At 39.7% G+C, this 19,609-nt stretch overlaps 1 protein-coding gene across 1 annotated transcript in view; it reads right to left on the reverse strand.

The window, feature by feature from the left end:
* The window catches only part of UST (uronyl 2-sulfotransferase), a 151,261-nt gene that overhangs the window by 68,154 nt on the left and 63,498 nt on the right, over positions 1-19,609 (reverse strand). The window contains exons 3-4 of the mRNA XM_014885200.2: positions 11,620-11,775; positions 4,327-4,406 (exon numbers count right to left, since the gene is read on the reverse strand). Coding sequence (XP_014740686.2) covers positions 4,327-4,406; positions 11,620-11,775 — 236 coding nt within the window. The remainder of the gene's footprint in view (positions 1-4,326; positions 4,407-11,619; positions 11,776-19,609) is intronic.

Consider the following 19,609-nt stretch of genomic DNA (forward strand, 5'->3'; position numbering starts at 1 on the left):
AAACTGTTCAAGAATGAGGGGAAAGCAGCCTTGGCAAGCATTCAGGTCAGGACGAGATTTTAGATCTTTCAGCAAAACTAATGGTGCTTCAGAAACATGAATGTACTCAAACTCACCATTGAAGGCTTAGCTCACTTCCACTGGAGATTTATTCTGGAAAGAAGATAGAGCCTTTTTTTTTTTTCACTTGGAAACAATCATAAGTAAATGCTGTGATGCTCTTCTGAATAATCAGAGAGCTTTAAGCCCTGACAGGTTTATAAGTGGGTACAGGGCACAAAGAAAATTCAATTGATTTGTCATTGCTGCTATTCACATCAGCGATGTTGAAAAAAACCCAACAAGTTCATTGTTTCACTACTGTTCGGGAAGCTGAGAAGCACCAACAAGGATGATGAAAAGGCTGAGGTATTTAATACCTTCTTTGCCTCAGGCTTTAATAAAAAGACTAGTTATTTTTGGGGTACCCTGCCCTAAGTTGGAAGACAGAGACAAGGGGCAGAAAGAAGTCCCCTTAATTCAAGGGGAAAGTGAGCAGTGGGCAGTGAGCAGCTACACCAGCTAGGTACACACAGGTCTACAGGGCCAGATGGGATCCACCCAAGGGTACAGAAGGAGATGGCAGAAGTGCTCACTGAGCCACTTTCTATCAGTTACCAACAGTACTGGATAAGTGGAGAGATCCCTGTTATCGGAAGCCAGCAAACTGAGACCCATCTCCAAGAAGGGTTGGAAGGAGACTCCAGGGAAGCACAGGCCTGTCAGCCTGAGTGACACTGGGGCCAGGGAAGGTTGTAGAACAGATGACCCTGAGTGTCATTGCATGGCACATGCACAGCAATCAGGGGACCAGGCCTAGTTGTCTTGGGTTTGTGAAAGGCAGGTCCTGCTTAGCCAATCTGACCTTCTATGACAAGATGACCTGCTCAGCAAATGAGGGCAAGGCTGTGCATGTTGTCTGCTTGGACTTCAGTAAAGCCTGTGACAGTTCCCTACAGCATTCCCCCAAACAAACTGGCTGCTCATGGCTTGGATGAGTGCTCGTGGTTTGCTGGGTGGAAAAGTGGAGAGCTGAGCCCAGGAATGGTGGTGAACAGAGATGGCAGCCAGTCACAGGTGGTTTTACCCCAGGCTCAGTATGGGGCCTCTTCTCTTTAATTGCTTCAGTATTGATCTGGATGAGGGTATCAACTGCATCCTCAGACAACACCAAGTTGGGCAGGAGAGTTGATCTGCTGGAGGGTAAGAAGGCTTTGCGGAGGAGTCTGGGCAGGCTGGACTGATGAGCAATTGCATAAGACTCAACAAAGCCTGGTGCTGGGTCCTGCACTTGGGTCACAACCACCCCAAGCAGCACTACAGGCTGGTGGCAGAGTGGCTGAAAAGCTGCTTGGTAGAAAAGGACCTGGGGATGCTGGTAGCTGCTAAACATGAGCCAGTGTGGGGCCAGCCAGACAAGGGCTCTGATCTTCTCCTCTATTCAGCACAGGTGAGGCCACACCTCAGTTTTGGGCCCCTCACTACAAGAGGGACATTGAGGTCCTGGAGTGTGTCCAGAGAAGGGCAACAGAGCTGGTGAAGGCTCTAGACAATAAGCCATATGAGAAGTGGCTGCGGGAGCTGGGGTTCTTTAACCTGGAGAAAAGGAGGTCCATGGAAAACTTTACTGCTCCCTACACCTATCTGAAAGGAGGTTTACAGCCAGGTGGGGGTTGGCCTCTTTTGCCAAGTAACCAGGCAAGAGGAAACAGCCTCAAGTTGCACTGGGGAGGTTTAGATTGGACGTTCAGAAAATTTTTTTCATGGAAAAGGTTGTCAGGCTGTCTCGAGGAGTGACTGAGTCCACATCCCTGGAGGTGTTTAAAAGACGTGTAGATGTGGCACCCAGAGACATGGTTTAGTGGCAGATTTGGCAGTGCTGTGTTAGCAACACAGATGATCTTAAGGACCTTTTCCACCCTAAATGATTCTACGTCTTTATTTTAAGTCAAAGCAAATCAGATTCACGCTTTTCATGACTCTGCTTGCATATTCTCTGCTTCTCATACTACCTTGGTGATATGCTTTAAATGGCTTAAAGCAATCCCTACACATCTTGAAAACACTCAAGCAGAGAGGTGCAAGGCAAACAGAAGAGACATCTTTTGTTCCAAATGTGACCTACCAAAAGAGTGGCAAAGTAACATGCCTTCTAACTCCTACCTATCTGCCAGCTCAATATATGCAGGAGGAAGGAGAATAAATTGTTTCTTATCCCTTCCTGTGAACAAAAGCTTGGTTTCAAAGGTATAAAATGCCAAACAAGAGAAGTGAGTCACTGGATTGATGTCCAAAATGGCTGCTCCTGCAAAAATGCATAGATTCCAATAATGACTCTGCTGCAATGACATGTAAGCCTCATGCCTTTTCCTGGGAGGGTGCATGAAGTTTCACCAAAATAGGGTTCTTCCATCTTCAGACTGATCTTTGAGCCTTTCACAGATCTAGAGCTGCCCTAAACCTGCAGTCAGGAGTCAACTGTTGTCTCCTGCCCATCCCTGTGCATCAGTCCTGCTCCCACTGTGATGGCTGCTCATGCCAAGCTATTGTCTGAGGCCTTCAGCTGTCAGCCAGAAAACATCACATCAATATTCTGAGCTCCACTCTTTTAGTCTGAGGAATTTTGTATGACTTATGTTGAGCTGGCAGAAAAGCTGGGGCAAATTGGAAGAACAGTATTCCATAGCCAATCTGAGTCCAGCTAACCACTACAGATAGGAAAGATTCTATAAATTAATAGTTTAAAGAAATTAAGCAAAACTAGAACACTTTCATAATAATATAATATTTACAATGTGTATTTAAATCACATCCTGAAATTTCTGTAAATGCAATACTTGACAATTTCCAAATGAAATCAGCTTTAAAAAAATCATCCTAGAATTAAATAATCAAGGAAATATAAAACATGCTACTTCACTGTTAAGTATAACACTGCTAATAAATATTGAAAGTACGGACTAAAACTTCAAAACTTCCAAAAATGTTTAATTTATCAGAAAACACTAAGAAATGCTGAACACTAGTAATCAATGCTGCTGCAATTCAGTGTTGTCTGATTTAGAAGACTCATCAGCCTTTTCACTACCTCACACCTACTAGTTAAACCAAGGATACTCTCAACGAAACAAAATCTGTTTTCAGGTTTGCAAGGAAGAGCATTATAGATTAGAAATGGAACTCTCAAGGAATCAGAATAGAGAACACAGAAGATCAAAATTTTGTTTAACTCGTTTCCATGTAAAAAAGTCACGCCCATAGTTAAGTTCTATATCAAGTGAATTTCCAACTGCTCAAAATACTTTATATTTTCTAAGAAAACAAAACTAAAAATATCTCGCCTCCAATTTTACAATTTCTTACTACACTGTCTACATAAGCCTGAAGACATGCACTCACATTACCATGCAAACAAAATGCTGTGTATTTAGGCAAGCTTTTGCCAAGATCTATAGTACATTCATAATTCTACACAAGTTTTTAAAATCTAAATGCAAAGAATCCAATCTGGTGGCACAGATAGCATGGCTCCTGAATATAATTTCCAGATTAAATTCACAGTCTGGGCAATAACCATCTGCAGTCAGCTTTAACCTCTATATCCCTGGCTAAATGCTAACTGGCATCACTCATGCAAGTCCTTTGAAAAATTCCTTAGAAGTTTCATCCAAATTCAATTTTCTTCACATTCTATGCTATAAAAGTCTCAAGTCTGGCTGCATATTTTTAAATATCTTCCAGAAGAAACTGCACTCCATGATACAGAGCATAATCTGTTTGTATGGTTTAAAAATACTTCCATAGTCTGTGGAATGGGGACTATTTTGTCAGAACAAAATTAAATTGGTTATATTGGTGAAGAGTCTTTCCAGGCACAAAATTAATGAACTCAAGTGCAGTTTTCAATCTCCTTTTAGTGTCAGGCTATGCAGAGATGAAACATTAACAGAAGTGTTCTGTCACTTTTAAAACACAAGTGTACAGTTCAAAGACCTAAGAACCATCTCTTGCATGTTGACTAGGAACATTGTAAATCATAATTACTTCAAGAGGCAAAAAAACATATAATAGCATCCTGGCTTTTCACAAACATACTGTAAATAATTATGCTACAGAAAAGTGAGTGCAGGGGGAAAAAACCGACAACTTTGGAATATGAATTCTAGTGCCAGAAGGAAGGAAAAAAAAGTGCATTGTATTGTTTATGAGCAAAAGAGGGAAAATGTTTTATGCATTACAATTAATAGAAATCAGTGAAAAATATTTTTGACCAAAAAAATACCTTACCTTGAAAAGTTGAGGAAATGAACATGTCTAGTGAATAAATAGGGCTGCTCAGCAGTGCTTATGTTTTTAATCAATTCCATCTAAAAAGAATTAACAAAGCAAAATTTCCATGTTACAATAACACATAATTTGAGACAAACATAAAACTTTCAAACAAGATATAACAATATCATTTTCAAGCCTGAATTACTCAGGACCTCCTTCCCCACTATCCCTCCCAAACATTGTCATTAAGATAGCATGATGAATATTTTATAACTAAGCAAGAAAGGTTGAGCTGCAGAGGCATCATTCTGCTACCATGGAGCTTATGTACTTCCAAAATACTTACAGAAGTGGCCAACAGTTTAAAGAAAGTCAAAAACTAAAGGAAAAATCTAAACTCTTTCTAAATCTGCAAGAGCCTTCTAAATGGCAGCTGCCCTCTGAAGACACTAGCTCTATTCACCCCAATGCCAAAAATGTAAAATGCCTGAAACTGTAACAGAAAGTGGGAGCTGAGCCAATGGCCAATTTTGCGTAACAATAAATGCTGCCAACACAGCCAAGACACCAATTGATTTACTTGTTTAAATATAGAAATCAGGACTTGCAATTCCTTCTCCTATTACAACAAATTAGGAGTACAAACTAAATGGGCACTTTTAGAAAGATGATGCTTAATTCTAGTCCAGGCTCATTCACATAATGTTAATTTTTAAAAAAAATAATTTGAATTTTCAGATCATCAAAATGGAATAATGTAAGCAACACCACAGACATGCTAATCTATTTTGTGTAAGCTAAGCTTTAGCTATGATTTACAGGAACCTGAAAATGTCTAGTGAAACATCATCCTAGAGAGTTAATGTTTCAGTTAATTTTGCTTCCTTCTTATTAATTTCCTAAGATTTATTTTCCAATTTTCTGCTCTGTGTTGAAATGCAGGTTATGTTACGGATACTGAACACAAATACACTTGAAATGACAGGTTTATTGATTTTACAAACTGGGTAGTAGAAAGCAATTCATAAATTGGGGAAAAAAAAAAGAGGCAAGTCTGTGAACCACATGTTCTGATTTGAATCATATTGATTTATGTACTAAATTTAAACACTTTTAAGGAGAAATTAATTTAAAAATGTCTTTCTTAAAACTTGAATGCTATCGTTGACAAAGATAAAATAAACAAGAACATGGAGACCAGCCTGTTGTGTGGTCAAAATAAAGTGACTGGCATATGTGGAGTTCCTAGCAGCAAAAAGTGCATGGTAAAAATTTCTGCGTGTGTCTTAGCAAATACCAAACCACATTTAAGAGACAGCAGTCACCAAATTTTTTTCCCCTTTTAATGTCCAGTTTCAATCGACTGATATGTTTCTTATAATGTGTGTCACATCTTACTGCTTCTTATCCTTCTTGCATCCTCCACTTTTTCCCAGCACACATATCCTGCCTTCTTCCTATAGCCAACACAAGCTAAAGCCACTTAACTGCAAGGAATGAACAAAGAAGTGTACACGATTAGAGACTTTCTTGACTTTCCTTCTGTCTTCAACAATTCTATACACAGAGATGTATGATGACCACTGAAGCAAACAGTTCAGCTTGTCCATCTTCTCAGGACGGACCTCTTCCTGTCCAACTAGCTTGAGTACATCAAGGTACAGATCTTATACACCACAACATATTAGGTTTGAGAAAATATTGCAAGGTGAGTTACATCTGAAAAAGGCTGTAAACCCAAAGAAATGGAATGTAAGATGAGATCACAAAAAGAAAGACAGTATAAAGGGTAAAGAGAAACAAGAGAATATGGAGAGATGTGCAATGAAAAAATTTTAAAAGAAATTTTAAGAGTCAAGAAGGGAATAGCTTCCCTTCCTTAGTTAGTCATATATGGAGGCTGGACTGCTTGATTCAAGCACAAACGGGCCTTTGCACAGCTTCTTCAGTATAATATAAAGGCATTGGGCAAGAAATTCATAAACCTGAAGAGCAAAGCTTGTCCAGATCAGAATTAGAAAACCCAGGAAGCGCTGCAATACTTAGCACAAAGGAACTGAGTATTGTTTTTTCATGCTCTGAAGAGACAAAGGATTTTCTAGCAAACCAACGTGTTGATATTTGCTTAGAACTGGTAACTCACTCTGCCAAAAAATTATATTCTTCATTCACCTTGCAGAATCAAACAATAGAAGACCCTAGAGCCTGTGTCTCAGATGTCTCAATTGGATTCTGTTGTAGTCGACCTGCTACAGATTCTTTTCTTCTTTTTTTTGTCTAAGACAAGTTACAGGAGAAGTGAAATTCTCAGAACTGTATGAATACTTCTGTTATATTTTGCATTTGACTTGTGTTGCTCTATCTGCATGAAGTAAGGAAGGAAGACAGCAGAAGGAGGTTACTGATTTGGTATAAAAACTCTGTTCATGCCCCCCTGGTCAGCACTGTAATTCCTTCTTGGAATACATGAAAAAAAACTTACTAGAATGTAAATATGGAGATATAAAGATACTACACCCATACAAAGTAATCCCACTAAATCTAAAAACACAGGTAGCTCTAGCAGAATACTGCTAGATAAACTTAGCTGGGGGTGTATGTGAGTGGTACAAAGCACCACATGAGCTTCCCTTGGCTCCCAGCTGTCCGCAGGGCTGGCAACAATTTGCTATCAGGAAACAGATTCACATCACAGGACTGCCACATTTCTCACTCCATTTCACCTGATGTTAATGTCACATGAACCTGATGCTGGACAGGCACAGGCACTTAGGCCTTAGGAGCAAAGGGAGGCTGGAAATATGCACACAGTGCAGGGCAGCATCTGACTCTTGGCTTTTTTTAAATCTCTTGCTACCAAACTCAATCTCTTGATTAAGACAACAGCTTGCTCTAAAGCAGAAACAGAATTCTGTTTTGACTTGGAGTACCTTCATATTTAGACGCTTAATGATCAACTGGACTTGTAAGCAGATGTGGATAAAGCTACAATGCACATAAGAACAAACATGCAAAATCCGTTCTTCTAAAAACCCTGCCAAAAGGGTAAGTAAGGCTCAACTGAAATGACACACAGATGTCAAGAGGGAAAAATAAATAACTGTAATGGCTCATGGCCACATGCAAATTGTGGCCATATTTTGAATGGGTCTCTCCCTCTCTCATCGTGCTGTCCTGATTTCAATCTAACAACCTGAATGTATTGCTCAGAAAGACATAGTGATCCCTCTCTCCTTCTTTATGTTAAAGAAAAAAACACAACAAAAAGAAAAATCATCCAGTGTCTCCCAGAAGAGTAAATTTGGTTGGTTGGTTTTCGTTGTTAGATTTTGTTTGCATGTTTTTTGATATAAGATGAAACAAGAAAGAAAGAAAATAAGATGCAGAGGACCCACAGAGAGCAACTGCGAGCAGGGGACGAGGGCTGAAGAAAACAAGTACTTTTGGATGGAATCAGTGATGAAGGAGAATGATATACAAGTGCAGATGATCCTATCATCCTACGTTTGAAAATAAATAAAGTACAAGCAGCAGAAGATAAACAACCCTGGCAAACTCTGTTAGGGAAGAGATGAGTCAGAACACATCCACGGTTGGAGGGAGAAGCTGTAGAAATATTTGGAGAAGTCTGAAAGGAGCATGTACCTGCTAGGATTAGGCCCCATAAAGAGCTATTTCTCTCTTCCACTGCTGCCCACAACTTTCCTGCAGGAATTAGGCAGCTTCAGTAAAACATTGCTGAAAAATAAACTAATTTGCTCTTGAAATGAACTTGCAAATTGGCTGGTGCTGCATTGCAAATAACACTCCAGCAGATGGCACAGTGAAGGGACTCCAGGAAGGCTGGATGGGGCCCTCCCTGAGAGGGGAGAAACGTGGGGGATGGAGGTTCTCTAGCCACAGCATTGCTCCTGCACATAAACTCAACTCCTGCCTTCAAGACAGGTCACCTTTCTCTCTTCTGGAGACAGCTAGTCCAGTCCCTGTGCTGACCACTCAGAGCAGCCCTGCTTTGAGGTTTGCAGTAAGTAAATTCTACTGGGAACAAAAGGAAATAATCAGATAACAATCCTACCCAAACAACAGCCAAAATGTCACTTTTTTTTAAGATGGTGTATTTCAGTGCAAGAATTCAAGGTCAAAATGTATAAAAATGGTGAGGCAACTGGGCTGTATCACACTATGGTCTCCACTAATACTAACATGAAAATGAAAAAAAAAAAATCTCTGCATCTATCTTTCCTGTGAGCTCTTTACATTCTTCCACTGCTTTCAGTCTCTACAGAAGGCATGTAGGGTTCAGGAGGCACAAGTACCTACAAGAACTTTGGTATACCACTTTCATCTCAGTACTCATTTCCATAAACAACTCTCAACTCCCAGGAATGAGACTAGATCTTCATTTTTCAGCTCCCAAAAGCTTGGAACGGTTTCAAGAATTTCCTCACCTCCCCAAGCTGGTATGACCAATTTTCTGTCTTTAAAAGCATTTAAGAAAAATTAGCGATGGATTTTTAGTGTGTTGAACTGGAATTACATATAAATTTGGCTGCACAGCCATAACGATGGGTGGTAAAAGGAAACAATTTGAGGATAAACTACCAGTTACTCTTGTATGTGACTGACATTTCTGTAAGTATAAGCATACTTATTCTTACTTCCCTGAATGCAATAAAATGAGAGCGGAGGACAAAATCAGCGTAGGGGAAGATGACATTTTGCAACAGTTTGAGTGGCATTTTAAAGCCACATCAATTATATTATGTGTTATTTCCTGTATTTAATTTACTTGAAAATACAGCAAATGGTAAGAAAATTAATACATCTGTTTCCAGAACTCACTCTCTTATGCTCAGATGTTCAAAGGCTGCACTTCTAATTGCTGGCAAACACACATAATTTCTTAGTAGGAAGGAGACTGGAAAAGGCAATGAGAATATGGATTCCAATTATGTACAATCCTCACAGTCATTAAAAACACCTACATGCTTAACTTTATTTAACAACAGCAGACTGCATAATCTAAATATTTACAGAAAAGTCTTGGCTGGATCAGGGCTTTAACCAAACACAGGACAGAGAAATGACAGAAGGAAGAGAGACATCTCAAGTGAGAAGCTCATGCTCATGCTGGAAGCCTACAGCCCAGCCCAACTCTCTTTTTTCTTGTTCCAATGCCTGGAGCCTGAGATCATTCATTGCCTTAACTTCCTCTTGTGTACACCACATTAAAGGTGGAAAACATAATTTATATTCATATTCTGCTCTTAAAAATTGAGAAGACAACTAAAAATGCCCTGAACAACAGAATAGTTACTGTCTCCAAACATGTTTTCTGGTGATCAAAGGCACTTTCCAGCAAAAGTACTCATTAAATCATGAGCCTATTGTAACTATGGAAATAAACCATAAATGAAAATAAAGAGACTCAAATTATGGCAGGACAAATTATAGAGTAAATCATCAGCTCTGTAGCAATACTTCCAGCACATCTGCCTTCTAATAACTTAACTGCTTAGAGAGTGCAAAAGGTAATGCAGATAATTATGTGTCAGTGTACTGGTTGCATCAAAAGTAAGTCTGGGCATCTCTGGAACCTCCACACACTGGACTACAGCACAGAAGACTGTGAAGAAGTGGTCCTGTATCATGTTTTAACAAAGGAAAATCCACCTACCAGAGAAAGACAGAAGAGAACTGAAAGGAAGAAGCTGATCATGGTGAAAGATGGCAATTACTAACACCTGAAAGATTTTTGGGATTTATGGTATGTTCCCCAATCAGCAATGAAAACTGATGAAAAATACAAACAAAACCCAAACACCCCAAAACACAAAAGCAGTCCTACCCACAGAAATCCCATATCCCAGCAGAAAAACTAACCAGACAGGCTCTGTAGCACAGGATAGTTTGACTCCCTTCTGATGGGACCACATTGCAACCTTCCCAGGCTGCACGGTACTGCCAGTAGGATACACATGGGGATGCTGCAACAGATGCAGAGCAGGCCTTCCCTTGGCCACAAGCAGAGACAGTGAGGGGACATTGTCCCCCTCCACAGCCTGTCACTGGTGTGCCACACCCAGCCATGCAGAGCAGCTGCATTTGGGCTGGCATGGCAGCCCTGCCCAGCTAGACCCCACCTTTGGCTGAACTTGCCTTATGGAGTGTTAGGTCAGCCAGCTGCAGTGGAACCCCAGTGGACACCTTGAAGAGGAGGAAGGTGGACCTGCAGGAGCAATATCAGCACCTAAAGTTTCATTTGGATTGAACTGCTGCACCTAAAGCAACAAACTTGTGCTCATGAAGAGGCTGCAAATAAATGACCCCCAATCACAGCACAATGTCACTGGCAGGCCCATACCCATATTTTGATCATTGCACACATCCTTTTGTGGTTTGCAGGCTGCTATTTCTAGAAGTGACACAGGCAGCAATTGCAGTCTTTACCTGATCAGTAGTTCAAAATAGCAGCAGTGGGCCACGTGTGCAGCATCCAACTACAGATGTGCACTCTGAGTCTGCAGTTTTCCTGCACTGCTTGTATCAGGCTACTAACAGAAGTGATACAGTGAGTACATGTGTACCCTGAAGAGAAGAAAGTTAAATAACTGGGTCTGTCATAGAAACAAAGCTGCAAAAATAATCCTCCTACAACTTCAAGAGAACATGAAAAAGGGTGTCTGGGTAAAGAGGTTTTACGTGGTATTTTCACTTCCTTTAGTGAGGGTTGTGCAATAAACATGAAAAAGACAGATAAGCAAGAAACGGAGATAGGATCAAGGACATGTCATATTATAAAAACATGGGCTAGCATGGCCCTGGGAAACAACTTTTTGAAGCAACCGATTACTAGAAGTGAATTAAGAAAGTCACCAAAAAGGACCTGTTTGGGCTATTACTCACTCCTGCTCTGTTTAAGATCCAAGCTAGGTCTGAATAAGGTGTGCTAGTTACATGATATATGGCTGCAGATACATTAACACATGTCCCAGATCTGTTAGCACTTCACTGTACTAACCTTCCTTGCCTTACTGGTAGTCTAACTGCTACGCTGACTAAATTCAAGATCTGCCTCACTGGAAGTTAGTTTTTCTGGTTAGCTGCCACATCGTGTTGTTCTTGGCTCTGCCACTCATTTCTCTTATTAAGTGAAGTCACTTAGAGAACGATGAATTCCACATGATGACTCAGGACAAAGTAGCAATACATCTTTTTAATAGGAATATCTGCTAGCATATGCCTTTGTTTCTCAGTTTCATACACGTAATAAGAAAACAGGATATAAGACAAGCAGGAGTAACTTACCTGTTCATTTTTGGTCAGTCTTGTCTTGTTATGTATGTCAGATGTAACCAGGTTGAATCCATGTTTCTCTGATAAAATTCTTAAAAGCAAAACCACAGTTCGACTCCCACACTTTCCAACTCTGTTGTAGACCACCTGACTGGGGAAAGGAAGTACCTAAACAAACCAAAACATTGAAAAAAAATGGAGTCAGTATAGTGATATTTTTATTTCAGTATACCTCTGAATCACATGTTTTTACCTTAAGCCAACAGACACATAGAGGAGAATTTCTAGGGCCCTGCCCAGGTCAGAAGCATTCACTTGCTCTAGGAAGGTAGAAGCTCTCCAGAAGAGAAACAGCATGGCTCAGGGAAGTGGCAAGGTGAGATCACTCCCTTGAGATTAAATGTAACAGATTGGCTCCAGAAATACTATGTAACTGTTGGTAATGATCTTGAGTTTACTGTTTGTAATATCAATACAAATAGTCATCTTTAGTTGACTATCTCCTATAAAAGGAATTAAAAGCAGTGAATTTGCACTACAGTTTGGCAACTCAACATCAAGCTGACATAATGCAGGAGGAATGAATGCTTGAATTGCAAAACTGCAGCTTAAAAAACAAAAGAAACCAAACAACAACCAGTTGCAGAGAGCTAAAATGAATCTCCTAATTTCAAATATAAACATGAATCTTTCAAACAGACAACAAATCATGCCATTGGCCAAGGATCTATGTGCAGAATAATCAACACAGGGCCACAGGGACCCTGAGGCCAACTGGCACAGTCTGATCACCTCTGTACAGGTAACATGAATGAAATCTCAAAATAGAACAACCACATCCAACCTGGCCATTGGGAATGGTGTCTAGCCCACACTAACTCTTGTACTCTGCTCTCCTCCCCAGGAAACCAGAACAAGCAAAAAGTCAGTGTCTCACAGTACGACAGATGCAGCCTTATTTTGTTCTTGGAGGATGGCCACGGGCTATTGTTTCAGCAGAAGACACTTTGAAGTCACACTGTTGCAACTAGACAAGTATTTGCTGTAGAGCATATAGCAGCATGTGATAATACATGCCCAGAGAAAACTGTTTCCAAGCCTTTAAGTTGGCTAACAGAGTCAGGAGCTCACATTTTCATCCACAGTGGTGCATACACAGAACTTAAAGAAGATCATTTCTGTATTCAGACAATGCCACAAAACATTTCCTGACACAAGGCCTGCACCTGGGCTCCAGGCAACTTGTGTTCAGCACAAGTAATGGCCAAAGGGATGGTGTGTCTCAATATATAGGTACTCCTGCTCTTGATGCAATTATATTCTCCCAGCAGAAGGATTTCTAACATATAAGCAGTCAGATGAGGCTTATGGCACTTTCAATGCAGAATACTTTTTCACTGCATATGAGCTGATAATAGATCTTCAGGGAAGCAAAATGATTTGTCAGGAAACACTTCAAACTGCTTTCAAAGAGAACTGCCAACTAGAAAGAAAAAAGGAAAACATCTGTATTCCTTTATATTTAATGGTATTTATTGTGAACGTACTGGCACTTTGCTCTCATTTCATGACCAAATGACCATTACTGCTGTTACTGGTTGCAATGTTTAGGATATCCTGCACTGCAACATAAACGTGGAGGCCACTTTTCCCCAGATTACCTTGGGAAGGAGTAGGTATTGTGTGATCACGGCCTCAGTCAAACTTTCTAAGCTGCAGGACATCACATCTGCTGATTCAGCAAAGAAAGGCCTCTCAAGGCCCATACAAACACCACACAATGCACTAAGCTGTACTGTTTTGAAACATTTTTATAGGGTTTTCTATGAGAAATATAGTCCCCCATATTTCTTCATCAGTCTTTCCTTCAGAAGCCTTGCTTCCTATGAAATGCAAAATCTCAGCCTCAATTATTAGAGAACTCCAAAGGTGATGAATTTAACATCTCTATGCTACAGCTGTAGCTAACCTTTCCCAAAACTACTGTTAATGATGCCTGAAAGGTTAACGTTTTAACACATTTTATTATGCTGATTATCACGCCATAATGAAGAAGAATTCGAGCCCTATTCTGGATTGTCCCCTTTTTGGTTCATTTCTTTGCATAACAAACACTAGCATCGCTACTTGTCACATCCCTGCAACCTGTGGATTGGGAATTACTCCTCTGCTCAGGCATATGCTTCTGAAATACTTTGCTGTGTAAGTGAAAGCCTTCAAGAGAAATGATAAATAGATGCCGACAAGTGTCAATGAAGGAGCAAGAACATGGACATTGTATGTTTGCCTAGCACCTCAGAAATTAGATTAATGATGAGAGTTTATAGAGTTACAGAAATATTTTTAAATGCTTCATAATTATTAACTGCTTTCATTTTCCTAGCAATTTGGACTAGGCAAGAGAGTGAGCAAATTTTTTCTTCATTGGTACTTCAGTCAAGTATAACTTTACTGCATATAGATTATACTCAAGTTCTAATTAAATCATTGACTGAATTATCCAGTAACTTCGGGTGAATCTTATAATTCTTTAAAAACTAGATAAAATTAAATGAGGCCTTTGTAAACTCTCTATTCTAAGTGCAAACAACTTTGACAGCTTGAAAAAATGACAGCAGTTACCAAGTTTGGCCAGTTCTCACATTTGTTTCTGAAACACACCTTCCTAGGTAGCACAATTCTGTTCTGCACACAAACAATAACCATAGTAACCCCCCAAAAGAAACCACAGCAAATACCCACTGCAGATAAAGGAGAAGGAAATAAAGGGCTATTATTTTCAGACGCTTGTTTAGCTTAAAGGAGACCAACGCATCAATGCCTTATTTCAGTACATAGTGAATGCACTTGGGTCTAATCGGGCAAGATTCAAGATAAACACCACAGCTCAAAGCCCACTTCAGAACAATCATGAGTGGTAACCAAAACTTCCCTTGCAGCACTGCTGAGTGTGGTTGGCTTTCCGGGGTGCACTCCTGAAACTCTGCTGATGTTTCATCCATTTACGTCACCACTGCACTTATCACCCCAAATGCCCCAAAGGGTGTATCCAGTGCACAAAGCCATGCTGTACAAAGGCTTTTGGTGTACAAGCAAGTATTTGTTTAACGTGACCAGTTCCCTTAGGATGCTGCAAATCTGCCTTCTGCATTCAGAAAATGTGAAAGTTATTTCTGAGGAGAAAAAATACCTCATCTAGAAACATGAGTTTGTACTGTGCAAAACTAAAAATGCAAGAAATGGAAAGCTTCTCTAGAGAGGAACTTTCTTTTCCCCCTCATGATACTCACAAGATACTCAAACAATACAAGACATGGTAGCAGAGAAGGCACTTGAAAAGAAGGCTCTTATTATATTAGCAGAAGTAAGGTGAAAATGTTTACAAAATGCTAATTGGATTACATTTTATTATTACTTACTACCTAAGAGTAGGTATCATGTAGACTGACTAACGGCTGAGATGATGCTCTGGCAACTTGATATTCATGTATCAATATACACAACTGCAAAATAATTGCAGAGTCACTTTACTGAACACTGCATCAAAGCCCAGAGGTAATATAAACAATTCAAACATATTACTCACTTTGGAGTTACACAAATTAACAGTTAGAGTCATAAACAGTAAAATCCACAGTATAATTACAACAGCTTTCTCCAAGGGTTTGGAAAGTTATATGACAATTTACTTGTCAGTTCAAACAGGTTTTTTTCTTTTGTTTCATAGTTAAAGAACATGTGGAGAACCGTTGTGAAATGAAATCAAGAAGAAAAAGCAAGTTTAACCCTAAATGAACTTGCATTACAGAAAATGACTGTCAAGTACCTCAGCAGAGAGGTCTGCCAGTCACAGAAAGGGAGCCATTCAATAGATATCTGGATAAAAGCCAAAGCTTTCACCTTCAGTGGTTGCTTTGTCAACAGATAAACCTTTGCACCATTAAAAAAAAATTAGGCTGGATAATTGCTTGCAGTGTCAATGACTAGGGATTCACTCATAGGCTTAAATCATTCCACTTTTACTGAAGCAAATCCAGTACAATTTTGCCCATTTGCCAGATATCTCCCAATGCAGGTACAAGCTGCCCAGGTGTTAGTCTCCGACTCTTGTCAGAGAGATGTTTTCAGAAAGCCATCCATTATATTCACATCAGCAAGTAAGTGATCCATGTCCTTACACACAAGTAGGGCCAGAAGCAGATGTCAGAACCGGCTTCTCCTTTCTGAGCAGACACTAACCTGTGGTTAGGCAATACTGCATGTTTATCAGGTGAATAACCAACCAACACAGAAAGCACTGATAAGATTGTGGAAACAATGAAACATTTGTTGGCCTATTTTTATACAGCATAACACCTTTCCAGTCCAATCTCTTAATTTTCTTTTCCTGTGCAACTAAGACAGAATTACAAGAATTTTAAAAATAGATTAATTGGTGAAAAGAATGGCCTATTTGACTCATGAGAGGAGAATGATACTCATAAGGTAACTACAAACCTGAGAGCTGTCAGCAGTCCATTTCTCTCTAATGTTTCTCTTCTTTCTCCAGTGTCCCCAAAAATAATATATGGCATGTTAGAAGGCATATCCTTCCATGCTGCCTGAAGAATTTTTCACACAACTCATTCCAGAATTTTTTTACCCACCATGCATTTAATTTTTAGTTCAACTTCTACCATTTCCAGAGAATAGCTGTTGTCACATTTCATGAAAACAGATCAGATAATTCAGTCATCAGCTTTGAGATCTTCTTAGATACATTGGATGTTCTTTTTAACTGAAGTTTTTCACAAGCCTGTTACAGTCTTTGAAGACAAACTCAAAGGCCACTAAGAGATAGCCTTCCAAAATTAAGTTCAGGAATTGACGCTCAAAAATCTCATTCCAAACAAGTATCAACTTGCTCACTTTTAAAGCAATCACAATGAAAAGTTGTTAACACAAAGTTATGTCAGCAGAAAACACAACTGAAGAATAAACAAGGGAGTAAACAAAACAAATTACTAGCTAGAATCCTCCTTCCCCATGTAAACCACACAGTTGCAGTTATATAAACATCACCTGTAGAGTGTAGTGATGCTAGACAGAGAAAGCTTTTCAAATCAACCAACTCTAAAGCAGACCAGACAACATGGCCATCTCTATGGGTCATTGAAAATACACCAGAAACTACAAGAAAAAGGAAGGATGAAATTTGTTTGTTCTCAAAGTTTAAATGCCATATAGCTGCAACAGAGCATTGAAAATAAGGCAGAAGAAGAAACAGAATATTCTTCTGTTGCATTTTCATTAAGAAACTAATTTAATTGAAAAAGGGTGACTTTCCCCCCCACCACAAACAATGCATTTCATCTGTTAGACAGATGAGATATTTGGAAGACTAAGTTAAAACGTGTTCTCTAATGGTTCAACATCCCTAAGCACCAAGCTAAATTAAAAACATAAGTATGGAGCACCAGCAGCAAAAGGAAACTTGGTTGTAGACAGTCCTCGAATTTATTAAGACTAAAGAAAAATATTACTATGAAGTGTCTGCCAAAGCCTATGGTCCCTGATGTGTCCCACAAGACAGATCTGTGTATCCAAAATCAAAACTTGCAGTAATTTTTCTGTGAAGAAGCACTGCACGCTTAGAAATCTAAAAAGATCTAAAGTTCAAAGCATAGTAAAGTATCCTCATGAAGTCTCCGATCAGGTCCTATTACAAGATACTGTGGCTATAGAAACAACAATAATATCAAAAACAACCTGGGAAAGTCACAAAGAAAATGTCAAAGATCCAGTTTTTGATATTCAAGGTTTTGGATGCATCCCATCAACACATTTGAGTTTACTCATTTTATATCTCACACCTGATTTACTTGTCTACAACAGCAGGTTGCAGCAGAGCAAAACCTCTGTGCCTCAAATCTGCTGCACGAGACTCCCCACACCACAGGGAGTGAGTGCAGAACCAGGTTTATTTCAGGCGTGTGAAGACACAACAACATAGCAACATTCAAACTCTGCACAGTACACAAACCCAAACAAGTTGGTAGAGAGCACGTGCTCTGTTCACTCAGCACTTTCAGGTAGTCACTGATATTAGGCAGCCTCTGGAGGTGTGAGGGGCACTCCCGGCTTTCATCACTCAGCAACACTCACTGGTACTTAAGTGATGGCAGCTCAGTTCCAACTCCTTTTAGGGATGAAGCAGGTGACAGGGAATCACTTTACCAAATGGACAATTGCTTTGGGATGGTGTACAACCACCACTTCTAGATTAACAAAATCTTTTTCTTTTGGCTCTTAACATAGCACACTTTTCAATCTCTTCTTCATTCTTCTTGCTTTCCTCGGCAATTTGCAACTTGTTCACCTCTTTTGGGGTCAAAATCAGATACAGCGCTGTATCTTGTCTCCTTGGTGCCAAGGAGAACTGAACAATTACCATTCATGTCTTGGAGACATCTCTTTTTAATACATCTCAGGATAGAATTTAGAAGAATCAAAGAATATGTTATTGTCACTACTACAGAGCGGGATGCAGAACAAAGTTATTACTCTTTTTCTTTACTCTAATGAGTGCATGCAGATTACAACAAAAAAACAACTGGAAGACCCTCATTAGCTTTCTTATGAAAAGCAGTATATTTATCTTTTTAAGTTAAATACATTGTGGAAGTTACCTTTCTGGCAGTGTGCTACCATGACAGGTAGGCACCTACCTCATAAGATGAAAAAGGAGATGAATTATCTAAGAACATCGTTCACCGATATTGGTATTTCTTGAGAGAACTAGCATGAGTTTCAGGTAGGTTAAGAATTTTACTGTCACTTTAATTACCCCATTTTCCACTGGAAGATTTAACATGTAATATCAAAACCCCCTTAAGCTGCAGAATTTGGGCAAGACTGATTTTAACTCCAGAGCAGCATCATGTTATATGTATCTTGGAACTCTAAAGTTTAAAACTGCTGGTTTTCCTTCAGAGCTCAGGGTTTTGTACATTCTGTGATGTGCTCAGAACACACTGGCACAGTTATTCTCTGTTTAAGTAGTAAATCCTATCACATCCAACCCACATGTTTATATTGGACACTTTCAAAATGAGAGATATTAAGTAACTAAGCCTGGTTCTAAAACTTTATAATACTTCACAGCACTGGCATTCCCTTAAGTAACCTCACTACGTTATGGTTATTTCTATCCTTCCAATGCAATATTCACAAATTCACCCTGGGAACCAATAATATAGGATTTGAATGTGGTGAGTGGTAGATTGAATAATTAATTCCTCTGTATGCAGTTGTCTGTCTTCACATTAAGGTTTAACTCTTTGGTAGCTATTGTGGTTGACTATTGATTAGGCTGCAGCTAGTGCAGCAACTCAGTTTCACCACTGCCAAGGGCCTGTCATGCTGCATTTCAGTCTGTCCTTTACTTTAGGCTTCCTTTCAGTAACTCCACATCCTATTTTAGTCTCTAGTGTGCTTGTCTTTTCCACTGTACTTCGCACAGACACTCCATAAGTCAATCACAGCATAAAAGAAAGGTTGTTTATAGTCATAACTGGATTTTAATTTTGTAAAACAGACCAGTTCTGCTGGACTGTAACCCACATGCTCATTACCAGTGAGCTGTCTCTGAGGTGCTCTTGCTCTGCACGCTTGCAGGAACTCTAAGGGAGTTCCATCACAGCTCCTGCAGGTAACAGATTCAAATCTAGTTCATGGCATGGTCTCTTTATCTGGAAGGAACAACACCAAGAGCCTCCTACAGAGAGGACAACATGCTGCTAGACAACTTTTGCAATAGAACCAGAGCTCAGCAGAAATCCCTAAAATGATTGAAAGGCGCAAAAAACTTTCCCCTTACAGAACACAATCCATGCCTCGAGTCACAAACAGATCCTGTGGTGTTGAAATGACATATCAGAGTCAATAACAGAGGAGGCCCAGCATCAATTGCTCCCATTTCACTCTTCTGCACTTGGAACTGATCAATCTGACTTGTTCAAAG

The sequence above is a fragment of the Sturnus vulgaris genome, chromosome 3 (genome assembly GCF_052056855.1).
Source record: "Sturnus vulgaris isolate bStuVul1 chromosome 3, bStuVul1.hap1, whole genome shotgun sequence".
Classification (NCBI taxonomy): domain Eukaryota; kingdom Metazoa; phylum Chordata; class Aves; order Passeriformes; family Sturnidae; genus Sturnus; species Sturnus vulgaris.